This window comes from Hyla sarda, chromosome 13, assembly GCF_029499605.1.
Source record: "Hyla sarda isolate aHylSar1 chromosome 13, aHylSar1.hap1, whole genome shotgun sequence".
Lineage (NCBI taxonomy): Eukaryota > Metazoa > Chordata > Amphibia > Anura > Hylidae > Hyla > Hyla sarda.
Genome location: NC_079201.1, coordinates 42,849,710 through 42,874,149, shown reverse-complemented (window position 1 = coordinate 42,874,149; position 24,440 = coordinate 42,849,710). Strand labels below are relative to the sequence as shown.

The following is a 24,440-nucleotide window of genomic DNA, read 5'->3' as shown; positions in this document are numbered from 1 at the left end:
TTATGTGTTAGTGTAGTGTAGAGTTTTTAGGGTACATTTGCACGGGCGGAGTTTTACAGTAAGTTTACCGCTAGGAGTTTGCGCTGTGGCGAACAATTTTCCACAGCTCATACTTGAAGCAGGAGACTCACTGTAAACCTGTAAAACTAAATTCCTTATTATTCCTAAATCATAAGATGTCTACAGGGCCTCAAAGGGAATAAGCTTCCCTTGATTAAAAAGCTGCACTATTTATCTAATCCCCTTTGTGTCCAAAAGTTACTATCAATCCCTCTATTAAATCCCATCAAATTATTATTCCCTCACTGTGGAGCAAATTCAAAATTACCTTTACTATTACAAATTAATAAAATTTTCTTCCAAACTTTACAATATAGCTCATAATGTGAAAAGTGTTTCAATACAAAATTGTTGTGCCTCTGCTTCCATTACTTCTGGTATATCCCTATAAACACCTCTTAAAGGGGTTCTCCGATGCTTACACATCTTTTCCCCTATCAAAAGGATAGGGGATTAGATGCTTGATTGCGGGAGTCCCGCCGCTGGGGACAGGAGGGGGCGTGATAGCTGTCACCTATAGACCGTCTGAGTTTTTTCCCCTCCCTCTTCCCTCCCCACCCCTCTGACGTGTCCTCTCGCTACCTGGATAAATTCCCCATTCACATGTTCCTTGTTATGCCTGATGAAGCTGCTGTAGCAGTGAAACGCGTTGCATGTTGGGAAATAAACCACTCTGGCCATTACTTACCTTGTGCTGTCCTGTGACCTGCGCCAATCTGAAGCCGGCACCCCTACTGAAGCCTGTCTCTGATAGTATAGCTTCCCAAGATTAGGTTGGCAGTATAGTTCACCCCACATTAGGTGGTAGTTTCCCCACATTAGGTTGGCAGTATAGTTCCCCCCATATTAGGTTGTAGATCCCCCACATTAGGTTGTAGTTCCCCCACATTAGGTAGACAGTATAGTTTCCCCACATTAGGTTGGCAGTACAGTCCCACCCACATTAGGTGCAGTACAGTTCCCCCACATTAGGGGCAGCACAGTTCCCCCCCGCCAGGGGGGTGTTTGCTTCCCTCCTTACTGGAGCAGACACCCCCCTGGCGGTCAGAGGCAGTATCCTGCTAGCTGTGAAATGGCATCCCCCTCCTCTGCGAACCGGGCAAACTTGTTGGGGTGTGCCAGTTCAGGACTAGCCTCCCTGACACTTTTCCCTAAACCCCATTTTCTAACTGTAGCCCATCTAGCTGCCAGACTGTCCTGCACCTCCGTCCTGCTATCCTCCCCCACCTCTACCTCAGAGAGTGCTTGCTCAGTGACCAGCAGTCTCCTCTCCAAGTTGTCAATGCTCAGTGTTGCCAGTTGCTCCTCTAGATCCAGGATCTGGGCTTCCAAAGTAACAACTCGCACACATGTTGCACAGCAGTATACACCCTCAAACTGTTGTTCAAGGAGTGTATACATTGAGCAAGATGTACACTGGACTGCATGGAGGCCATATAGTTATGGGGATTTCACAGATTAACAGCCAAAAACAGTCAGTAAATAATACAAATTAATTCTCTGTAGATCTTGCGAGTCTAAAGTCCCTACAGTGTAAGGAAAGTAACACTTAAAAGGGGTGTGGCTTAAATGGTGGGTGTGGCTTTGTGAGATAGGATTTGGCGTGCGGGAGAGGTTTGGTCGGACTGACAAACTCACCAGGAGATGCGCTCTGCATCTCCTGGCGAGTTTGTCAGTCCAGCCACTCCCCTCCCGCACTCCACATCCTATCTCACAAAGCCACACCCCTTTTATTTTCTATCCTTGTGGAGTAAGGTACTGGAAGTCCAATATACTTGCATGGGACTTAAGACAAAAACACCATCCTTCACATATAAGGTGGTAGGTTAGGGTTAATTTAACTATCATACAGTATATCTTTATTTGCAATAAAAGTAACGTGTACTAAGTTTCATCAAAATATCTCCAGCCATTTAAAAGTCATGCTGGAACATACATTTCCCATAGACTTGCATGGAAAAACCCTGACCCTCACAAATGGGGTTAATTTATCTATCCTATGTTTGTAGTTGATATATAAGTAACATGTGTACCAAGTTTTAGGTACATATCTTCAGCCGTTTGGAAGTGATGCTGAAACACACACACATTGGCCCAGATTTATCAAACTGTGAGAAAAAAAAAGTAAAGGGATTTTCCCACAGCGACCAATCACAGCTCAGGTTTCACTTTACCAGAGCTGGTTAGCTGAGCTGTGATTGGTTTCTGTGGGAAAATCCCTCTATTCTCTCACACAGTTTGATAAATCTGGGCCGTTTAGTTTTATATACATAGATTAAAATCACCCCAAGCAAACAGTGGAAGATCCTCTCTTCCTTTCAATAATTTAACCATAGCTAATAATAACGTTGAAGAGAATGGGGGAGGAATATAGAAGAAAAATGAATTCTCCCGCGGCAATTAGTTAATTTTAAAAAGCAGAAAATTTGTCTGGTTCTCAAGGACTATATAGAAATGCTGATAAGGTGCAATAAAATGAAATGTATAATAAAATGAGAAGAATGTGTGTGTTATTAAATGATAATGGAAAAGAATATGTAGTAAATATAGCTGTAATGAATGGTAAAGAATAGTGAGTAATACATGTAGTTGTGGTATTGGTGTATGTGACAGTGGAATGATGTCTGGGTGTGAATGGAAACGGTGTCGGTGTTAATGTAATATAGCAAATGAACCAAAAGGATATATAAATTTATGTGTGTTACAATAACTCATGTGCTGACCATGTCCAAAGTATAACAGTTTATTAGATACAATTTATCAACATAACACTATAATGCAAGTGCTGGATCCTAGCACTAGCCTACAGCGCTTATTTGTAGTTTTCATAAAAAGTTGAAGAAAAATATATTGCATGACATTTTTTTTGCATAAAAGATTTCTTAAAATTAGTACAATTGGTTCAAACAGTCTCAAGAAGTATGCGGAACAGGTGGAAAGTGAAAGTTGGGTGGTGGGAGCGCCTGCAGTGCACTTGCAGGTGCTGGAGTACCACAGTTCTTTGCCCACTCCTATTTGACAAGATGAAAGTTCCTCATTAGTAATAAGGAGGAAAGATGGAATGGGTGCCGGACAAGCTGGTGTACAGACTTGGAGGTAGTACAGTAGATGGTGAACGGCTAGGCGGCCGTCTAATGACACAGCACGGCGGCTATGCGGCAAAACAAATACACGGCACGGCAGCCGTGAAGATGGAATAAAGTCCCGTCGGTACAGCGTACCTCTTACCCTGTGCTGGAGGATATGGCAGTCCTCTCCTTCTTCTGCGGTGATTGCCTAATGGTGACAGCCGGGTCTGCCTTGCAGCAGTCCGATCGTCCAGGTTAGGTTACCACTCTGTCAGAGATCGGGTAAGCGCTCAGAGTTGTAGACGTGGAGCAATAGGCGACGATGGTGCATGCAGCGGTGGTGGCGGTGATGTCCTAGCTGATGTCCGGTACTTTGTTTGAGACCGAGGGTAATGTCATGTCAATGTGCTGTTGAGCTGGATCAGGTAACCTAACCTGGACGATCGGACTGCTGCAAGGCAGACCCGGCTGTCACCATTAGGCAATCACTGCAGAAGAAGGAGAGGACTGCCATATCCTCCAGCACAGGGTAAGAGGTACGCTGTACCGACGGGACTTTATTCCATCTTCACGGCCGCCGTGCCGTGTATTTGTTTCGCCACATAGCCGCCGTGCTGTGTCATTAGACGGCCGCCGAGCCGTTCACCATCTACTGTACTACCTCCAAGTCTGTACACCAGCCTGTCCGGCACCCATTCCATCTTTCCTCCTTATTACTAATGAGGAACTTTCATCTTGTCAAATAGGAGTGGGCAAAGAACTGTGGTACTCCAGCGCCTGCAAGTGCACTGCAGGCGCTCCCACCACCCAACTTTCACTTTCCACCTGTTCCGCATACTTCTTGAGACTGTTTGAACCAATTGTACTCATTTTAATAATTTTTTATGCAAAAAATGTTTATGCCATATATTTTTCTTCAACTTTTTATGAAAACTACAAATAAGCGCTGTAGGCTAGTGCTAGGATCCAGCACTTGCATTATAGTGTTATGTTTATGTTGATAAATTGTATCTAATAAACTGTTATACTTTGGACACGGTCAGCACATGAGTTATTGTAACACACGTAAATTTATATATCCTTTTGGTTCATTTGCTATATTACATTAACACAAACACCGTTTCCATTCACACCCGGACATCATTCCACTGTCACATACACCAATACCACAACTACATTTATTACTCACTATTCTTTACCATTCATTACAGCTATATTTACTACATATTCTTTTCCATTATCATTTAATAACACACACATTCTTCTCATTTTATTATACATTTTATTTGATTGCACCTTATCAGCATTTCTATATAGTCCTTGAGAACCAGCCAAATTTTCTGCTTTTTATCATTTTCTCCAGTGGTTAGAGGATACCATTCTAGGCTAATTTCCCAGACAATACACTGTGAGATAGATAGAGTACCCCCACCTATTGTTATTTGAAATTAATTCATTTTGCCAAGATTTGTAAGGTAACATTCTTGGGAATGTACAATGAAACCCCTGAGGAAAAATTTGAGAGAATGAGGAATAATTCTTGCCCATCTTCTGTCTAGTTTTGGAATAGAATCCTCGGTAACGTGGGACTCAACTTAAACTATTGCAAGTAAAAGATTTTGTACCTGATCAAACATTGCCAATCTTTTCCGGCCATCCCCCATTCCCCTTACGTTCCAAATAATTACCTTAACCTATGGGGGACCAAGGACGTACAGGTATACCCTTGTGTCCCGGTACTTAAGGACCAAGGGCGTATCTCTACGCTCTTGGCGTTTCCGGTCACGACCGCGCACGGGGCGGTTACCAAACAGGATGACTGCCATTCCAGGACTTCGCCTAGGGGGTCCTGAGACCCCCCCCCTTGTCGGCACAGCTGAATCACAGTTTTTCTGGGCCAATCAAGTCTCTGCTGACCCGATGGCCTGGAAAATGAGGGTGATTGGTGCTGCCTGAGACAGCACCAATCTCCCTGAAGGATAGGAGTGAGGTGCGATTGGCTGGTCACGTTAAGATCCCCCTCGCTGCCCACGTGTGGACGTCCGGGCAGAGTGGGGGGGAGAAACATGGCAGCGCTGGTCAGCGGGGGCAGCTAACCCGTCGGCGGGCTGCAGACTGGTACTATTTTTGTTTTGATAGGACTTTTTTTATTCATTTTTCTGGTATATGAAGTGACCAAAAATATGCAATTCTGGATTTTTTTTTTTTGTTTACGCCATTGACTGTGCAGTTTCATTAACATTATATTTCAATAGTTTGGAAATTCTTTTTACGAACATGGCGATACCACACTTTAATGGGACTATTTTTTACAATGGTACAGTACTGCACAGTGTATGCAATCTAAAGGTTGTAAATAATAGTCCTGTTAGGCTAAGTTTCCACTTGCTTTTTTTTTCTGCATTTTTTTGTGTGACGCCAGAAAAAGCGCCAGTGCAATTTCCTGCGTCTGACGTTTTTTCTGGCATTCTTGCAATTTTTGTGATACCCACGCTATGGACGCCATTACACTAGATACGAGGTGAGTTGAGCCACCTTCCGGTATATACCTGGACATATATCTTTTATTGTATATATAGATTTGTATTAATGAACTCATTAAGTACACCAGCGCCTATTCTCATGTTCTGTATGTTTTTTATATTGATTTTAACATCACATTATGCACTGATGGATAGTCTATGACTTCCCTTATATGATATTATGCACATGCACCTTGGATATGTTTGATTAATATGTAATATTCACTAATTGTTTGTATTTCTTGATTTGACACTGTATGAGATCACTTCCTTATAAATACTCTGTTAATTCACTACTGGTTTGCTTGAGAATGGTGCTGTGAGAGCACCGAAACGTCGCACTCTTTGTTCATGGAATAAACCAAATTTTTTTTGCTTCAATACTCCTGTGTGCTGCGGTCAACTCCTTGTATATATATATATATATACATATATGTATATATATATATATATATATATATATATATATATACACACATATATATATATATATATATATACACACACGGCAGTGCAGGGGACCATAGAAGAGCGGACAGCCGCATCTATACATTATACAGGAGGATCGCAATGGGTGTCAGAAGTGATACGGGCGATCTGTCAATTTACTACAGGTACTACTACTCCCATCATGGAACAGTGTTCCATGCTGGGAGTAGTAGTGCTACCTAAAAAAAAAAAAAAAAAAAAAATAAAGACATATTTCGTTAAGTACAATTTTTTCCATCACTACTGTATTTAAAAAAATATATATTTTGTACTGGTACCCAACGAAATTTTATTAAAAAAGGTATATCCATTACCGCCTGCAAAAACGCCAAAGTTAAAACCTACATGTCGCAGATTTCTGTGGGAGAAAAACGCCATGATTTCAGGAAAAAAACGCCATAGGCTCAACATGCTGCGGCTTTGCAAAACCGCCAAGGAGCTGAAAAACGCCAAAAGAGAGTGAAAAGGGATTAAAAAAAAAAACCAAACTGAAAAACGCAAAGTGGAAAAAGAATTTAGCGATTTCTCATTCATTTACAGCTAACATTTGGCCGTAGTGTTTTTTGGCCAAAAAAACCCCATGCGGCAGAATTGGTGTTTTTCTTGGCGTTTTCCCCCCCAACAAGTGGAAACTTAGCCTTAAAGTGTGGCATCGTACAGAATAAAGGGTGTGTGCGCAGCTCACAACTATAAAGTCCACGGTTACACTGGATATTCACCAACACCCTAAGGTGCACTTATAAATAATCTACAAACCAAAAATCTAGACCTCAAAAACTTCACTAGAAAACTAGTGCTTAATGTTTACTAAATGGATAAGAATTATATATGTTAACTGTGCTTCAAGTTCAAATGTCAGTGTATTAAAAGACAATATTCATATCAAAGATAATAAAAAAGTAATAAGTAATGGAAGCAGTAAGATTTTTTTAATATAAGTGCTTTACAAATCTGCTTAACTTTCTGGCACCAGTTGATTTAACAAAAAAATTTATTAAAAAAAATAAGTTTTCCACCGGAGTACCCCTTTAGGACTGACTGAGGAACCTGACTTTGGTGAGCTGTATCTAACCCACTTTGCGGAGTACTGAGTTTTACTTATGAGAACTGCCCCTGATCCAACAGGCTTATTGTATATAATCTAATACGGGTATTAAAGGGGTACTCCCGTGGAAAACTTTTTTTTTTAAATCAACTGGTGCCAGAAAGAAACAGATTTGTAAATTATTTCTGCTGACATCTGCTGTCCATTTTAGGAACTGCACAGAGCAGCATATATTTGCTATGGGTATTTTCTCCTGCTCTGGACAGTTCCTAAAATGGACAGCATATGTCAGCAGAGAGCACTGTTGTAGTGACAGAAGAGAAATCCCAAAATTAAAGCATTTCCTCTGTAGTATACAGCCACTAAAAAGTACTGGAAGTATTAAGATGTTTTAATAGAACTAATTTACAAATCTGTTTAACTTTCTGGCACCAGTTGATTTAAGAAAAAAAAATCCACGGGAGTATCCCTTTAAAGAGTCGGGATATCACAGCCACTGCCGTATTGGGAATTAATGTTGCACAAATATATATGTACAGGATTTATTACCTCCTATAATGTTACTCATGCAATATTGGTGTATTTTTATATAATTTTATATTATATTTTAGAGTATCCCAACACAAGGGCCCTGTGTGGGATAATATATATAGTATATGCTATGTTTATAGTTAATTACTGCCTTTATTATTATCTTTGATATGAATATTGTCTTTTAATAAACTGACATTTGAACCTGAAGCACGGTCTCCATATATAATTCTTATCCATTTAGTAAACATTATGCAATAGTTTTCTAGTGAAGTCTTTGAGGTCTGGATTTTTGGTTTGTAGATTATTTAAAGTGTGGTATCGCCATGTGCGTAAAAAATGTCCAAACTATCAATGTTATCGGTGCTCCATTGCTATAGGCTGCGGAGGCTGCCTGCAGGACTGGAGCGTCGATAAGATGAGTTGGAGGAAGGTAAGGCTTCCAGTGTGACCTGCAGGCACACTGATGCGGAATATAGCACAAACAATACTAACAGAGTGAGCTCTTATAGAGACAGTGCATTTAATCACAGATAAGAAGGGTGACAGCAAGATTGGTTTTTAACTTTGTGTGTAGAACTGAGTAAATAAAGCTTATGGGAAAAATAGGGTTTATTAGATTGCCCCTAGGGGCAATCTATAGGAAAATAAAATTTAAAATTAATCCTCCAAATATTGGTCTTGGTGGAGGAAGGTAAGAGACCTGTGTTCATTCTCTCAGCGGATCGACAGTGGTGGTCCCAATCAGCCCACTGAGCAAGCTGGTATTAGTTTTTAACTTGTTTTAGATGCCACAATCAACTTTGATCGTAGTATCTAAAGGGTTACTGCTGGCCATAAGCCTCATCAGTGATGTCCAGTATTACCACAAGAAAACAAACCTACTCCAAAACTGCAGCCCTCTGTGAGCTTGCTCCATAAATCCCATATGGCTCGCAATTTTCCTTCGAGCCCGACGTAGTGGCGCCTCTCATACACAGTGACCCTTATTTACTAAGAGTGGAGTGTAGGTTTCTTTGTGGGTTTTAATTCCCTACAATTTATTTTCCATGGCATTTACTAAGGTTTCCCTACATTTTCAACTTTCCCTACACTTTGCTTCTTTTTTTTTTTCACATGCTCTGATCTGTCGGGTTTTCCTCAGCTCAAATCCACCACATTTTATGTGGAAACCTTAGTAAATATGTTGGGTTTTTGTGAAAATGTCGGGAACACGCCCCTTTTAAGAGACCACACCCCTTTCCCCAGCGGCCATGCCCCTTTTTCGGGTTTTCTTAGCAAAGTGGAGAGTTAGTCAGGGTTTTTTGAATTCTGGTGCAAAATCTGGCGCACAACCCGACAAAACACGTCGGGGTTGCAATAGTAAATGAGGGCCAGTGTCACAAAAAGTGCAACAACAATTCACAAAAGACAGAAAATGATGGAGCACTCATCGCTGTCTTATCTTGGTTTCTTAGTTTTTAATTCATGACACAGACACTGATTCACAAGCAGGGTACAATTATGCATGGGAGCAGGATGGAAAACAGGTGCTGCTTCTGGCATGTAATGACATCAGAAATTAATAATACAAGTGTTACTATAGTAACTTTAAGTATACAAATGTGCAATAAACATTAAAAACAGTACATATATTGCTAAGTGACTCCTATAGGAAAAGAGTGAGCTTGGTAATTTCATTCAGACCAAGCTGACAGGTTGCTTTCCAGAGCATTATTCACAAGACAAGGTCTCGCGCTGCAACAATGTGAGATATCTTTCTCCTCCAGCATGGGTAACATCCATCCTTTCAATACTGTGTTAAACCTTTAGGTGTTTCAGAGGAATAGCAGCAAAGTGAATGAGAAAATTCAAAATCTTCATTTTTTACACTCGCATGTTCTTGTAGACTCAGTTTTTGAATTTTTACATGTGGTAAAAGGAGAAAAAGCCCCCCAAAATTTGTAACCCAATTTCTCTCGAGTAAGAAAATACCTCATATGTGTATGTCAAGTGTTCGGTGGGCGCAGTAGAGGGCTCAGAAGGGAAGGAGCGACAATGGGATTTTGGAAAGTGAATTTTGCTGAAATGGTTTTTGGGGGGCATGTCACATTTAGAAAGCCCCTATGGTGCCAGAACAGCAGAAAACCCCAAATGGCATACCATTTTGGAAACTACACCCCCCAAGGCACGTAACAAGGGGTCCAGTTAGCATTAACACCCCACAGGTGTTTGACGACTTTTCGTTAAAATCGCATGTGTAAATGAAAGTGCAGTTTTTTCCCCAAATTTACCATTTTTACAAAGGGTAATGGAAGAAAATGCCCCCCAAAATTTGTAACCCCATCTCTTCTGAGTATGGAAATACCCCATGTTAGGACGTAAAATGCTCTGCGGGCGAACTACAATGCTCAGAAGAGAAGGAGCGCCATTGAGCTTTTGGAAAGAGAATTTGTTTGCAATGGTGGTCAGGGGCCATGTGCGTTTACAAAGCCCCCCGTGGTGCCAGAACAGTGGACTCCCCCCCACATGTGACCCCATTTTGGAAACTACACCCCTCACAGAATTTAATAAGGGGTGCAGTGAGTATTTACATCCCACTGGCGTTTGACAGATCTTTGGAACAGTGGGCTGTGCAAATGAAAAATTAGATTTTTCATTTTCATGGACCACTGTTCCAAAAATATGTCAGACACCTGTGGGGCGTCAATGCTCACTGCACCCCTTAATACATTACGTGAGGGGTGTAGTTTCCAAAATGGGTTCACATGGGGGGGTCCATTGTTCTGGCACTATGGGGGCTTTGTAAACACACGTGGCCTTCAATTCCGCAAAAATTTTATCTTCAAAATCCCAATGGCGCTCCTTCTCTTCTGAGCATTGTAGTGCACCCGCAGAGCACTTTACATCCACATATGGGGTATTTTCTCAGAAGAAATGGGGTTACAAATTTTGTGGGGCTTTTTTCCTATTTTCCCTGATGAACATGAAAAATTTAGGGTAACACCTGCATTTTAGTGAAAAACATTTTTTTTTTCATTTTCCCATCCAATTTTAATGAAAATTCGTCAAACACCTGCGGGGTGTTAAAGCCACCCCTGTGCAAATCACCAATTTAGGCCTCAAATGTACATGGTGCGCTCTCAATCCTGAGCCTTATTGTGCGTCCGCAGAGCATTTTACTCCCACATATGGGGTATTTCCGTACTCTGGAGAAATTGCGTTACAATTTTTGGGGGTCTTTTTTTCCTTTTACTGCTTGTGAAAATAAAAAGTATGGGGCAACAACAGCATGTTAGTGTAAATTTTTTTATTTTTTTTTACACTAACAGGCTGGTGTAACCCCCAACTTTTCCTTTTCATAAGGGGTAAAAGGAGAAAAAGCCCCCCAAAATTTGTAGTGCAATTTCTCCCGAGTACGGAAATACCCCATATGTCCCTGAACTGTTTCCTTGAAATATGACAGGGCTCAAAAATGAGAGAGCGCCATGCGCATTTGAGGACTACGCCATTCTACGCCAGTGATTCCCAAACAGGGTGCCTCCAGCATGTTGCTAAACTCCCAGCATGCCTGGATAGTCAGTGGCTGTCCAGAAATGCTGGGAGTTGTTGTTTTGTAACAGCTGGAGGCTCCGTTTTGGAAACACTGCCGTACAATACGTTTTCCATTTTTATTGTGGGGGGGGGGGGGGGGGGGACAGTGTATATGTAGTGTTTTACCCTTTATTATGTTTTAGTGTAGTGTAGTGTTTTTAGGGTACATTCGCACTGGTGTGTTACGGTAAATTTCCCACTAGGAGTCTGCGCTGCGGCGAAAAATTTGCCGCAGCCCAAACTTGAAGCAGGAAACTTACTGTAAAGCTGCCTGTGTGAATGTACCCTGTACATTCACATGGGGGGGCCAAACCTTCAGCTGTTTCAAAACTACAACTCCCAGCATGTACTGACAGACCGTGCATGCTGGGAGTTGTACTTTTGCAACAGCTGGAGACACACTGGTTGGAAAACCTTCAGTTATGTTCTGTATTTTCCAACCAGTGTGCCTCCAGCTGTTGCAAAACTACAACTCCCAGCATGCTGAGACAGCTGTTTGCTGTTTGGGCATGCTGGGATTTGCAGTTTTGCTACATCTGGAGGGCTACAGTTTATAGACCACTGCTCCAAACTGTGACCCTCCAGATGTTGCAAAACTACAAATCCCAGCATGCCAAGACAGCAAACAGCTGTTTGGGCATGCTAGGAGTTATAGTTTTGCAAGATCTGGAGGGATACAGTTTAGAGACCACTGTATAATGGTCTCAAACTGTAGCCCTCCAGCTGTTGCAAAACTACATATTCCAGCATGCCCAAACAGCTGTCTGGGCAAGCTGGGAGTTGTAGTTTTGCAACATCTGGAGGGCTACAGGTTAGAGACCACTGTATAATGGTCTCAGACTGTAGCCCTCCAGATGTTGCTAGGCAACTTACCGGCTTCCGTAGGATCCAGGGAGCCGTCCTCTTCTGCCGCACGACGTCGCCGCCGGTCCCCGTCGGTTTTCCTGTCCTGCCCCGCCTATTGTGGGTAGGCAGGACGGGGAAAATTTAAGTTAACCCCCCCGCCCCCAATCTGCTATTGAATTAACCAAACCCCAAGGCCGTAGCCTGGGGTGCAGAACACCTCAATTTTTCTCCCCCCTAAAACATAACTTTTAATAGTATATATCTAAAAAGTAACAATTCCAGAAAGTGATAATTAAAAGTGCAATGTCACATGGGAGAATAATAGTTATTGGAGCAACATGGCTTCCAGTGTACAGGGCTCTGCAGAAGCCCAAACTTCCCAATTGTGACACTAATTAAAACACAAAATTGCCGCCTCTACATGTTTCGCCGTCACACGGCGTTCTCAAGAGGCAATATGTGGCAACATCACTCCAAAATGGCGGCAGGGGGTATTTATAGACCATTCCCCCATCATCATCAGTCAGCGACATCTCTATCTAGCCTATCACAAGTGTTCTAGTATTGCTCCAATCAAGATCCAATAGATATGATGCACTTCCCGAATGCTTCCGTTTGGGAACCAATGGGAAAGCCTAGAGAACTCCTTACCTCATCTTCCCTCATCATTCCGATATGTCATGTGATGGAACTACGTAAGCGGGTTCTTCCGCATCATAGCAGTGCGCCGCGCACGCGCAGTCTGTTTTTCAGTATTACCTTGTCCTCTGTCGGCCGCGAATGAGTCGGCGCATGCGCCCGCACTCAGACACTGTATCGCCTACAGGGGGCCTAGTGCGCATGCTCCTGCACTTAGATTTCAGTCTACTATCTATAGTGCAACTGCGCTTATGTGGAGAGGGGGAGCGAGGTAAAGGAACCTCTCATCGGAGTATGTATAAAAATAATACCTTAATCGTAATATTAAATAATATTATAATGACCATAGTACATCATACCTAACAACCATAATGGGTCATATCTTGCAGAATATAAAAGGTACAGCGCTAATATATTAAATTCCAAAATAGGTTGGGAATATGTCAATAAGTAAAATAAAATAAGAATAAATATAAAATAAAATAAAATAAAATATAAATACCCAAGGTGCAAAAATAAATAAATAATAATAATACAATAATAATTTATGAAAATAAGGTGAATAAACAATCCAACTGTGTAAAGGTGAGTATGGTAAAGTGATAAGAAATATATATATATATATATATATATATATATATATATATATATGATAAGTGGTGATAGAATTAATAAGTGCAAAAATAGGTAAATGTGAAGACATAGGTGTAAGATGAGTGTAACCTCAATTTCACACCAATTTTTAAGTGTGGTAAGTGCTTTATTTGTGTCTGGCCACATATCAACAAATCCCAACCCTCGATATGAATATATAAAGCTCTCAGTCTGAGATGATGAAAATAATAATAAAATATATTACAACTAGTAAACTATAGATAACCATTATTTAAATAAATTGCCATTAGGACTGTGATTTGACACAATCTGGATGTAACATAAAGTAAATCCTAGATCAAAATTAAATAAAAAACAAAAAATAAATAATGCTACAGAAATGCTGAAAAAGAAAACCCTTCATTAAGGCCACTTGGCGCCTGACTATGTAGCCTCCATATCCATTTAGCCTCCTCGCGTAGGAGAGACTTGTCAATATCTCCTTTCCGTGGTCCTAACTTCAGTTGACATAGACCCACAAACCTTAAGTCCCTAACTCGACCTCCATGTAAAGCTCTCATGTGTCTAGATACTGGTGTGTCTTTTCTCGTCCTAATCGAGCTAAGGTGTTGCGATATCCGCTTACGAAATTCCTGTGTCGTCTTGCCCACGTACCACTTGGGACATGGGCACTGGGCTATATATATGATGTTATGTGAACTACAGTTAATAAACTGTCTGACTTCATATTGGTGGCCGTCCACAGGATTTGTCACTTTTTTGGTCTTATTAATCTGTTGGCAGAAACTACAATGCCCACAGGGGAAACAACCCGTTGTGGTATTCCTCAGCCAACACTGCCTTGTGTTTGTTATGCCCAAATGGCTATGGACCAGCTGGTCTTTTATGCTGGGGCCTTTCCTAAAGGTGATACCAGGAAATTTTCCAATCACCCGTGCCAGATCCTCATCACGTGTGAGTAGATGCCAATGTCTGCGCATTATTGCCATCACCTGATCGGTATGTCCATCGCAAATGCTGATAACGGCCGCTGGATTAGTACAGACAGTTACAGTAGGCGCCGCACAGTAGAGATCCCGGCTCCGGCTGACGTCACTGTCGTCACGTGACTTGGCCGCGCACTGCGTGCAGCAAGGCAGGGGAGGAGCCCCACACACTGGACAGTACTATGCGATGCCAGGGCCGGACTTAGGTGTTCAGGCGCCCTGTGCGAGCTAACCTTGTGCCCCCCCCCCCCCATAAACGTACACAAAGAGGAAAAAAAATCTTTGTGACAAATATATTTTTTAAAATATTTAATCAGTCCCGTGCCCGCCTTAATTAGTCCCATGTACCCCTTCACCAGTCCCCTGCCCCCCTTAATCAGATGCAGTATAGTTCCCCCACATTAGGTGCATATATAGATTCCCCACATTAGGTGCAGTATAGTTCCCCCACATTAGGTGCAGTATAGTTCCCCCACATTAGGTGCAGTATAGTTCCCCCACATTAGGTGCAGTATAGTTCCCCACATTAGGTGCAGTATAGCTTTCCACATTAGGTGCAGTATAGCTCCCCCACATTAGGTGCAGTATAGTTCCTCCACATTAGGTTGGCAGTATAGTTCCCCACATTAGGTGCAGTATAGTTCCCCCACATTAGGTGCAGTATAGTTCCCCCACATTAGGTGCAGTACAGTTCCCCCCACATTAGGTGCAGTACAGTTCCCCCCACATTAGGTGCAGTACAGTTCCCCCCACATTAGGTGCAGTACAGTTCCCCCCCCACATTAGGTGCAGTACAGTTCCCCCCACATTAGGTGCAGTACAGTTCCCCCCACATTAGGTGCAGTACAGTTCCCCCCACATTAGGTGCAGTACAGTTCCCCCCACATTAGGTGCAATATAGTTCCCCCCCACATTAGGTGCAATATAGTTCCCCACATTAGGTGCAGTACAGTTCCCCCCACATTAGGTGCAATATAGTTCCCCCACATTAGGTTGGCAGTATAGTTGTCCACATTAGGTTGGCAGGATAGTTCTCCACATTAGGCTGGCAGGATAGTTCTCCACATTAGGTTGGCAGTATGTTCCCCACATTAGGTAGTAGCAGGTTCCCCACATTAGGTAGAAGCAGGCTCCCCACATTAGGTAGAAGCAGGTTCCCCACATTAGTAAGAAGCAGGTTCCCCACATTAGGTAGTCGCAGATTCCCCACATTAGGTAGTAGCAGGTTCCCCACATTAGGTAGAAGAGGTTCCCCACATTAGGTAGAAGCAGGTTCCCCACATTAGGTAGTAGCAGCTTCCCCACATTAGGTAGAAGCATGTTCCCGGGACCCGGTACAGACTCTCCAAATGCGGGACTGTCCCGGGCGATCCGGGACACGTGGTCACCCTACTGGGCATATGCATGGGGTGCCTGCTGATTGATATTGGATACGCCCTTCGTCCTTAAGTACCAGGACGCAAGGGCGTATGCATACGCCCTTCGTCCCCAACAGGTTAAAGGACATCTGCAGTGCTGGGCAATTTTTTTTTATTTACCTCATTTAATAGGTCTTTGAAAGACCTTTCCAACTATGTCCAAAATTGGCCCAGCTGTTCTCCCATTATCAGCACACGAATTACTGAGGAGAAATGGAAGTAAAACTACATCTCCCATCATGCCTTGTGCTTACTTCCTGCACAAGGCTGCTGACCTCCCCCTGTTCTATTCCCCAAGCAAATTTTAATATTGTAACACCCCCATCTCCCTCCCTTATGCATATACCCTCGCCTTCTGCTTATCTCCCCCTCCCCACGCTGGCTCCTGTCCTGTGATAAAGCAGGCTGCCTCCGTGCTCACGTTAGATCCTAGCTATGTAGACAGACAGTCTGAATAGCTAGAATCAGCAGTGTCGGCACTGGAGTGTGGATAGTGAAAGTAAAAATGGTAAAAAACATAATTGTTTGTCTATAAACCTGTCCTGATAGGGGTCCCTCCATCTTTTTCACAACTACAACTTCAAGCATGCCCAGTTATTTTTATGCTGTTCGGGCATGCTGGGAATTGCAGTGGTGCCTCCAGCTGTGGCAAGACTACAAATCCCAGCATGCCCTGTCAGCTTTTTGATGTACGTGCATGCTTGGAGTTGCAGAGGTGACTACAGCTGTTGCAAGACTACCCATCCCAGCATGCCCTGACAGCTTTCTGCTGTACGTGCATGCTTGGAGTTGTAGTTGTGCCTCCAGCTGTTGCAAGACTACAAATCCCAGCATGCCCTGTCAGCTTTCTGCTGTTAGTGCATGCTTGGATTTGCAGCGGTGCCTCCAGCAAGACTACAAATCCCAGCCGAGTGTGTGATCATATGTATACAGCAGAGCCGAGTGTTTGATCCAGTGTATAGAGCAGAGCCGAGTGTGCGACCGTGTGTATACAGCAGAGCCGAGTGTGCGATCGTGTGTATACAGCAGAGCCAAGTGTGTGATCAAGTGTATACAGCAGAGCCGAGTGTGTTATCAAGTGTATACAGCAGAGTCGAGTGTGTGATCATATGTATACAGCAGAGCCGAGTGTGTTATCAAGTGTATACAGCAGAGCAGAGTGTGTGACAGAGTGTATACAGGAGAGCAGAGTGTGTGATCGTGTGTATACAACAGAGCCGAGTGTGCGATCATATGTATACAGCAGAGTCGAGTGTGTGGTCCTGTGTATACAGGAGAGCAGTGTGTGTGATCGAGTGTATACAGGAGAGTCGAGTGTGATTGTGTGTATACAGCAGAGCCGAGTGTGTGATCTAGTGTATACAGGAGAGCAGAGTGTGATTGTGTGTATACAGCAGAGCAGAGTGTGTGATTGTGTGTATACAGCAGAGCTGAGTGTGTGATTGAGCGTATACAGCAGAGCCGAGGCTCTGCTGTATACATATGATCACACACTCGGCTCTGCTGTATACACACGATCGCACACTCGGCTCTGCTGTATACACACAATCACACATTCGGCTCTGCTGTATACACACGATCGCACACTCGGCACTGCTGTATACACTGGATCACACACTCGGCTCTGCTGTATACACTCAATCACGCAAGAGTCTCCTGGGAGTTGTAGTTCACCAACTCCACTATTGAATCAGTAGTCTCCTGGGAGTTGTAGTTCACCAACTCCTCTATTGTATCAGTAGTCTCCTGGGAGTTGTAGTTCATACACCAGTGTTTCCCAACCAGGGTGCCTCCAGATGTTGCACAACTACTACTACCAGCATTCCCTGGTTGGGAAACACTGGCATACACACACATAACAGGAACTACAACTCCCAGCATGTGTCATTCAGTAGTCCCCCACCCTCTCACACATAGATATCATCCCCAGCCCATGCAGTGCAGTATGTCTCCTTCACACATGTCCTCTCTCCCCCCCTGCTCTGTGTTTTCCCCGTGAAAACTTGAAACCTCCCCGTGATAACACACAGCTTTCCCGGGGCTAACACCTGGATTGCCTCCTATCTATCTGTTTGCCTCCATTCTCTAAGCTCCGTGCGCAAATTCTATAAGCTCCGTGCGTGCATGCGCACAGCACACACACAGTGTTCCCTGGGCAAACACGTGATCACCCCTGGTCTCCGTCGGCCAATAGGAAATATATCACGTGACGCACGGGGGATGATAAATCCTATTGGCCGACGGAGAGCATGGGTGATCACGTTTGGCCAGGGAACGCAGTGGGTGCCGTGCACATGCGCACATGAATCTTACAGATAGGAGACAGAAAGAGATTACAGATAGGGGCATTTCTGAGGCTGAGCAAACACTGCTGGGAGGAAGAGATCTCCGTCCCCAAGATGGCAGCTGCAATATAATGAATAGGGGATGGACGCAGGACTACTGGGCTATGCTGGCAACTCTAATATCTCAAAAACAGCTGCATATAGGTAAATATAACTAATTGACTGAATTGTATAACTTTTGTTTGGGGAACATTTGGGCAGGGATTTTTGACCACTACAGTTGTCCTTTAACACCCCACAGGTGTTTGACGACTTTTCGTTAAAGTTGAATGCGTAAATTATTTTATTTTCACTAAAATGCTGGTTTTCCCCAAATTTTACATTTTTACAAGGGGTAATAGAAGAACATGGCCCCCCAAAATTTGCAACCCCATCTCTTCTTAGTATGGAAATACCCCATGTTAGGATGTAAAATGCTCTGCGGGTGAACTACAATGCTCAGAAGAGAAGGAGTCACATTTGGCTTTTGGAAAGCAAATTTTGCTAAAATGGTTTTTGGGGGCATGCTGCATTAAGGTGCCAGAACTATGGTGCCAGAACAGCAAATTAACAACCCACAGGTGTTTGACAACTTTTCGTTAAAGTCGGATGTGTAAATGAAAAAAAATATATATTTCTTCACTAAAATGCAGTTTTTCCCCAAATTTTACATTTTTACAAGGGGTAATAGTAGAAAATGCCGCCCAAAATTTGTAACCCCATTTGTTCTGAGTATGGAACTACCCCATGTGTGGAAGTCAAGTGCTCTACTGGCGCACTACAATGCTCAGAAGAGAAGGAGCACCATTGGGCATTTGGAGAGAGAATTTGTGGAATAGAAGTCGGGGCCATGTGCATTTACAAAGCCCCCCCCCCCCCCCCCCTTGGTGCCAGAACAGTGGATCACATGCACAGAAACCACTGCACAGTAATCTTCAAACTGTGGCCCTCCAGATGTTGCAAAACTAAAAATCCCAGCATGCCCAGACAGCTAACTGCTGGGAGTTGTAGTTTTGCAAGATCTAGAGGGCCACAGTTTAGAGACCACTGCACAGTAATTTCCAAAATGTAGCCCTCCAGCTGTTGCAAATCTACAAATCCCAGCATGCCCACACAGCAGTTTGCTGTGTGGGCATGCTGGGATTTGAAGTTTTGCAACATCTGGAGGGTTACAGTTGAGAGACCACTGTATAGTGGTCTCCAAACTGTAGCCCTCCAGATGTTGCTAGGCAACTCACCGGCTTCTGTAGGATCGCTGCACGCCGCACCAGGGGGAGAGAGGTTCGCCGCCCGCTGCCGCCGATAAGGGACCTCCACAGTCACAGGACAGATCCCCTGTTCTGCCCGGATTACCATCGGTGGGCAGAATGGGGGAAGTGAACTTTAACCCCCCGCCCCCGATCTGCTATTGGTAGGATCTGACCCGCCAATAGCAGGGATAGGAGGGGTGGCACCCCTGCCACCTAACTCCGGTGACCCAGAAACAGATCCCCCATATTTTCCGGGTCACTGGAGACGCGTATGACTCGGAATCGACGCAGATCGCCGGTCTGAATTGACCGGCGATTTGTGGCGATCGCCGACATGGGTGGGGGGGCGTCTCAGGACCCCCCGGGCGATATTCCGGGATGGCTGCTGTTCGATAACAGCAGCCGTCACGGCCCGATCCCCATGTCCGGTGACATGGCGATCCCGGAACACTGCGCCGTAAATGTACGGCGCTGTGCGCTAAGATGCACTAAGCACGCCGTACATTTACGGCACATGTCCTTAAGGGGTTAAAGAACTTTTATTTACTTGTTTATTTGACTTTACATGTTTTCCTCTTTTCTGATATTGATTTTAGAGATGTTTTTATTTAACACTATGGCCCTCATTTATAATCGCAAACCCGACATGTTGCAAGAAAAGGAGCATATATTTGCAAAGCAGTTGAAATAGTTACACACTGCTCAAATAATGTGAGTTTTTAGATTTTTTGCCTCCCACCCCCCACCAAAACCTAGCAAACATGTTTCTTTCATCACAATAGCTATTTTGGTACACTCATGATTTAGAAGCCTTTTGTTCTTAATTTCTGATTTGCTGCATAACACAAATCAAAATCAAAACAGTATTTTTTTTTTTAATAAGGGGACATGTCCGTTTAGACGAAATTTGCAATTAAGATGCTGTGACAGATTAATCCATTGTATGATATTGTTGACAAAAGAAGTTTGCGGGTTCCCAGTATTTACCAAGTGCATTCCTTGATCACTTATATTAATAGGGAAAAGAAATGTTCCAGTCTCGTGAGCCAACACTCTTCATAATAAAGTAGCAGCAGGAGTAACAACATCAAATTTATTGAAATTGAACTGTCAACATTTAAACAATACTGGACCTATCAGCCTGTACAGAATGGGGACATTCACATCAAAGGCTAATTCAATGTTCACAATGATAGGGATGACTCTTATGTTTCTAATGACTGATCAATAAACTAATACTACTATGCCATTGCTGCTTGAAAAATATATTTGTTCCCTAGCCCTTAACCCATATACATCACAATGCTATCTGCTCGTGACTCCGGATTGAGACCTTGCCATGACGCCATGCAGGAGTAGAAAGATAAAATATCTGACGAACAAAAACTTCTGCCAAGAAATTAATGGACACTAGATATGCTAATATATACGGACACAATAATCAAACAACCAATCAAAAAGTAACATGCTAATTGTGATGCCATAATTAACCCTCCTCTTTTTTCGAATGTAAAAACCAAATTACTTCCTGGGGACACCATCGCGAGCGGCGGGGACAGGTAAGTACAGCTTCCTATACTTTACATTGCACGAATCCCTCAACAAACGATGGATTCGACAAACGATGGCTCGTTTGGAACGAATTACCATCGTATGTTGAGGGACCACTGTATACCAAAAAGTCTGATGATTTAATAAATTTTTTGTTGATGCCTCATTGTCCCTTCTTACCGACAATGTTTTATGAGTAAATGATGGATGGCTTATTTAAAAACAGGGAAACTTGATGGGAAACTTCTATTTATATCAAAAAATAGAAAACAGCATAAAAGACAAGTAGATACAGACGCAGCTGCCAATACAATAGTAGAGTACAATGTCAGAAACAGTTGAACATCCAACAAAAATTGGAAATACATTCAGTATACAATTTGTTGGCAGGTTTGCAAAGGCTCAGAAAGGAAAACAAGCACCATAAACAGTGCCGACAATAACAATAAAACAGTAATAATAAGTTGTGCAGTCTTGGAAGGAAAGAGAGTGGTTAAGTATCAAACTAGGAATGACTTTATGGGGTACATGGAAGAGCAAGAGTGTATGTATCTACCTGAGTATGAACGAAAATGCAAAAACGGAAAAACCCCCGGTCCTTAACCCCTTAAGGACTCAGTGTTTTTCCGTTTTTGCACTTTCGTTTTTTCCTCCTTACCTTTTAAAAATCATAACCCTTTAAATTTTCCACCTAAAAATCCATATTATGGCTTATTTTTTGCGTCGCCAAGTCTAATTTGCAGTGACATTAGTCATTTTACCCAAAAATGCACGGCAAAACGGAAAAAAAAAATCATTGTGCGACAAAATCGAAAAAAAAACGCCATTTTGTAACTTTTGGGTGCTTCCGTTTCTAGGCAGTGCATATTTCGGTAAAAATTACACCTTATCATTATTCTGTAGGTCCATACGGTTAAAATGATACCCTACTTCTATAGGTTTGATTTTGTCGCACTTCTGGAAAAAATCATAACTACATGCAGGAAAATTTATACGTTTAAAAATGTCATCTTCTGGCCCCTATAACTTTTCTATTTTTCCACGTACAGGGCGCTATGAGGACTCATTTTTTGCGCCGTGATCTGAAGTTTTTATCGGTATGATTTTTGTTTTGATTGGACTTTTTGATCACTTTTTATTCATTTTTTTAATGGTATAAAAAGTGACCAAAATACGCTTTTTTGGACTTTGGAATTTTTTTGCGCGCACGCCATAGACCTTGCGGTTTAATTAATGATATATTTTTATAGTTCGGACATTTACGCACGCGGCGATACCACATATGTTTATTTATTTTTTTACACTGTTTTATTTTTTTTATGGGAAAAGGGGGGTGATTCAAACTTTTATTAGGGAAGGGGTTAAATGACCTTTATTAACACTTTTTTTTTTACATTCTTTTTGCAGTGTTATAGGTCCCATAGGGACCTATAACACTGCACACACTGATCTCCTATGCTGATCACTGGCGTGTATTAACACGCCTGTGATCAGCATTATCGGCGCTTGACTGCTCCTGCCTGGATCTCAGGCACGGAGCAGTCATTCGTCGATCGGACACCGAGGAGGCAGGTAAGGGCCCTCCCGGTGTCCGGTCAGCTGTTCGGGACGCCGCGATTTCACCGCGGCGGTCCCGAACAGCCCGACGGAGCAGCCGGGGTAACTTTCAGTTTCACTTTAGAAGCGGCGGTCAGCTTTGACCGCCGCTTCTAAAGGGTTAATACAGCACATTGCCGTGATCGGCGATGTGTGGTATTAGCCGCGGGTCCCGGCCGTTGATGAGCGTCGGGACCGACGCGATATGATGCAGGATCGCGGCGCGATCCAGCTTCATATCGCGGGAGCCGGTGCAGGACGTAAATATACGTCCTGCGTCGTTAAGCTGCTATCCGGCAGCAGCTTAAGCATTTTGCGCTGCCGGATAGCACTTAATGCGATGGCCGCGACATAAAAAAGCATCGTATGTCGATGCTGACATCGACATGCGATGGCCTCTGAGAGGCCATCATATGTCGATTTGATCATATGTCGGGGCCATCATAGGTCGCGGGGGTCACTGTATAGGGGACATTCAAAGATAGCCTGTACACCTGCATGATGTGGGTGTACAGGATTTCTTCCCCCCCTATTTTCCATTCTGCTCTCCTTCACAAACATACCATACTGTGAATCAGTGTATATGTAACAAATTAATGACTAAGAAGCAAAGAAAGACCCCATCATTTTTTGTCTTTTGGGAATTAATGTCCAGCATTAGCTGTGGGTCCTGGCTGCTAATAGCTATCGGGAGCGTGCTTCATACAACGGGAGCAGGACTAGGGAATACAGGTATGCCCGGTGTCCTAAAGGTGTTAAGTTCCCGTAGGTGACTACAATATGCAGTCTTTTGATTGCTTGCTTATTTGCAAGTATATTTCCAACTGTATAAGGAGATTGATTATGTTTGTTTTTTCAATTTCACCCCACAAATATTTTTTGGGGGTTTTCCAGAACTTTTGTGGTCAAAATGTTTAAGATACAGAAAAAAGAGAAAAAAATTAACAGTATAGAGCAAATTCAATGAGTTTACTGGCAACCTACCTGTGCACACATAAATAAGCATATGGTTTGCCTGGTTTTGATTTCTTAAACTCTGTGTTACCATCAGCTTGATACAAATTAAAGTGTATCCGTAATATATTCTGCTTGTCCTGAAACCTGTTAATAGAAAATACATTATTTATTCAGATGGAACACACACACACATATATATTTATTTATATATATATATATATATATATATATATATATATATATATATATATATATATATATATATTTACACACACACACACATATAATACATTACAGTGAAAATACCCAGCCCAATCCAAGTGCCCATCTAGCAATCAAAATTAGCACCCAGTTATGTCTAAAGGTGCATGCACACCATTTTTTGTGCATAAGTGGCAAGGATCTGGCAAGAGAAACTCAAAACAGACTGACAAACTATCTGGGCCAGATCCATGCCATACTCCATTCAATCCAATTTTCAGCTAGTGACTCTGTCTGAGCCATTTTCCAGCCCTATCAGACTTTTGTCACAGACTGAGAATAGTGTTCTGCTGCAGTTTTCCGTCCCTGCTAAAAGTCCTATATATTAACAAGGTGACTCAGTTTGGATTTAACAGGGAATGGCATGGAACCGCCACAAATACATTGGTAGGTGATTTTGAGCTTCTCCTGCCAGATCCGTGAGACGGAGGCCCAAAACATGATGTGCATGCACTCTTAGGCAGATATGTAAAGGATTACAGGGGTGGTCTTATTAGACACTGCGCATGTGGGATGGTAGACAGATGAGGGAAGCAGAGTGGGGAGGTGGAGCACTGTGGAAAGCTTTGTGGGGGAGGATTTTGTACTGTGTTCTGGACTGAATGGGTAACCAGTGTAGGAGTAACAGGATGATTTCACAGGAAGAGGTAGAGAGCCGGGTGTCATCAGAGTGGGAATGGTATTGGAAATCAAATCTACTGATAGTTTG

The 24,440-nt window shown here is 42.9% G+C and overlaps 1 protein-coding gene across 3 annotated transcripts in view; it reads right to left on the bottom strand.

The window, feature by feature from the left end:
* TSEN54 (tRNA splicing endonuclease subunit 54) overlaps positions 1–24,440 on the bottom strand; it is a 217,061-nt gene that overhangs the window by 10,205 nt on the left and 182,416 nt on the right. For all 3 annotated transcript variants that reach the window (XM_056550326.1, XM_056550325.1, XM_056550327.1), the window contains exon 10: positions 23,498–23,614. In XM_056550326.1, the coding sequence (XP_056406301.1) occupies positions 23,498–23,614 (117 nt within the window). The remainder of the gene's footprint in view (positions 1–23,497; positions 23,615–24,440) is intronic.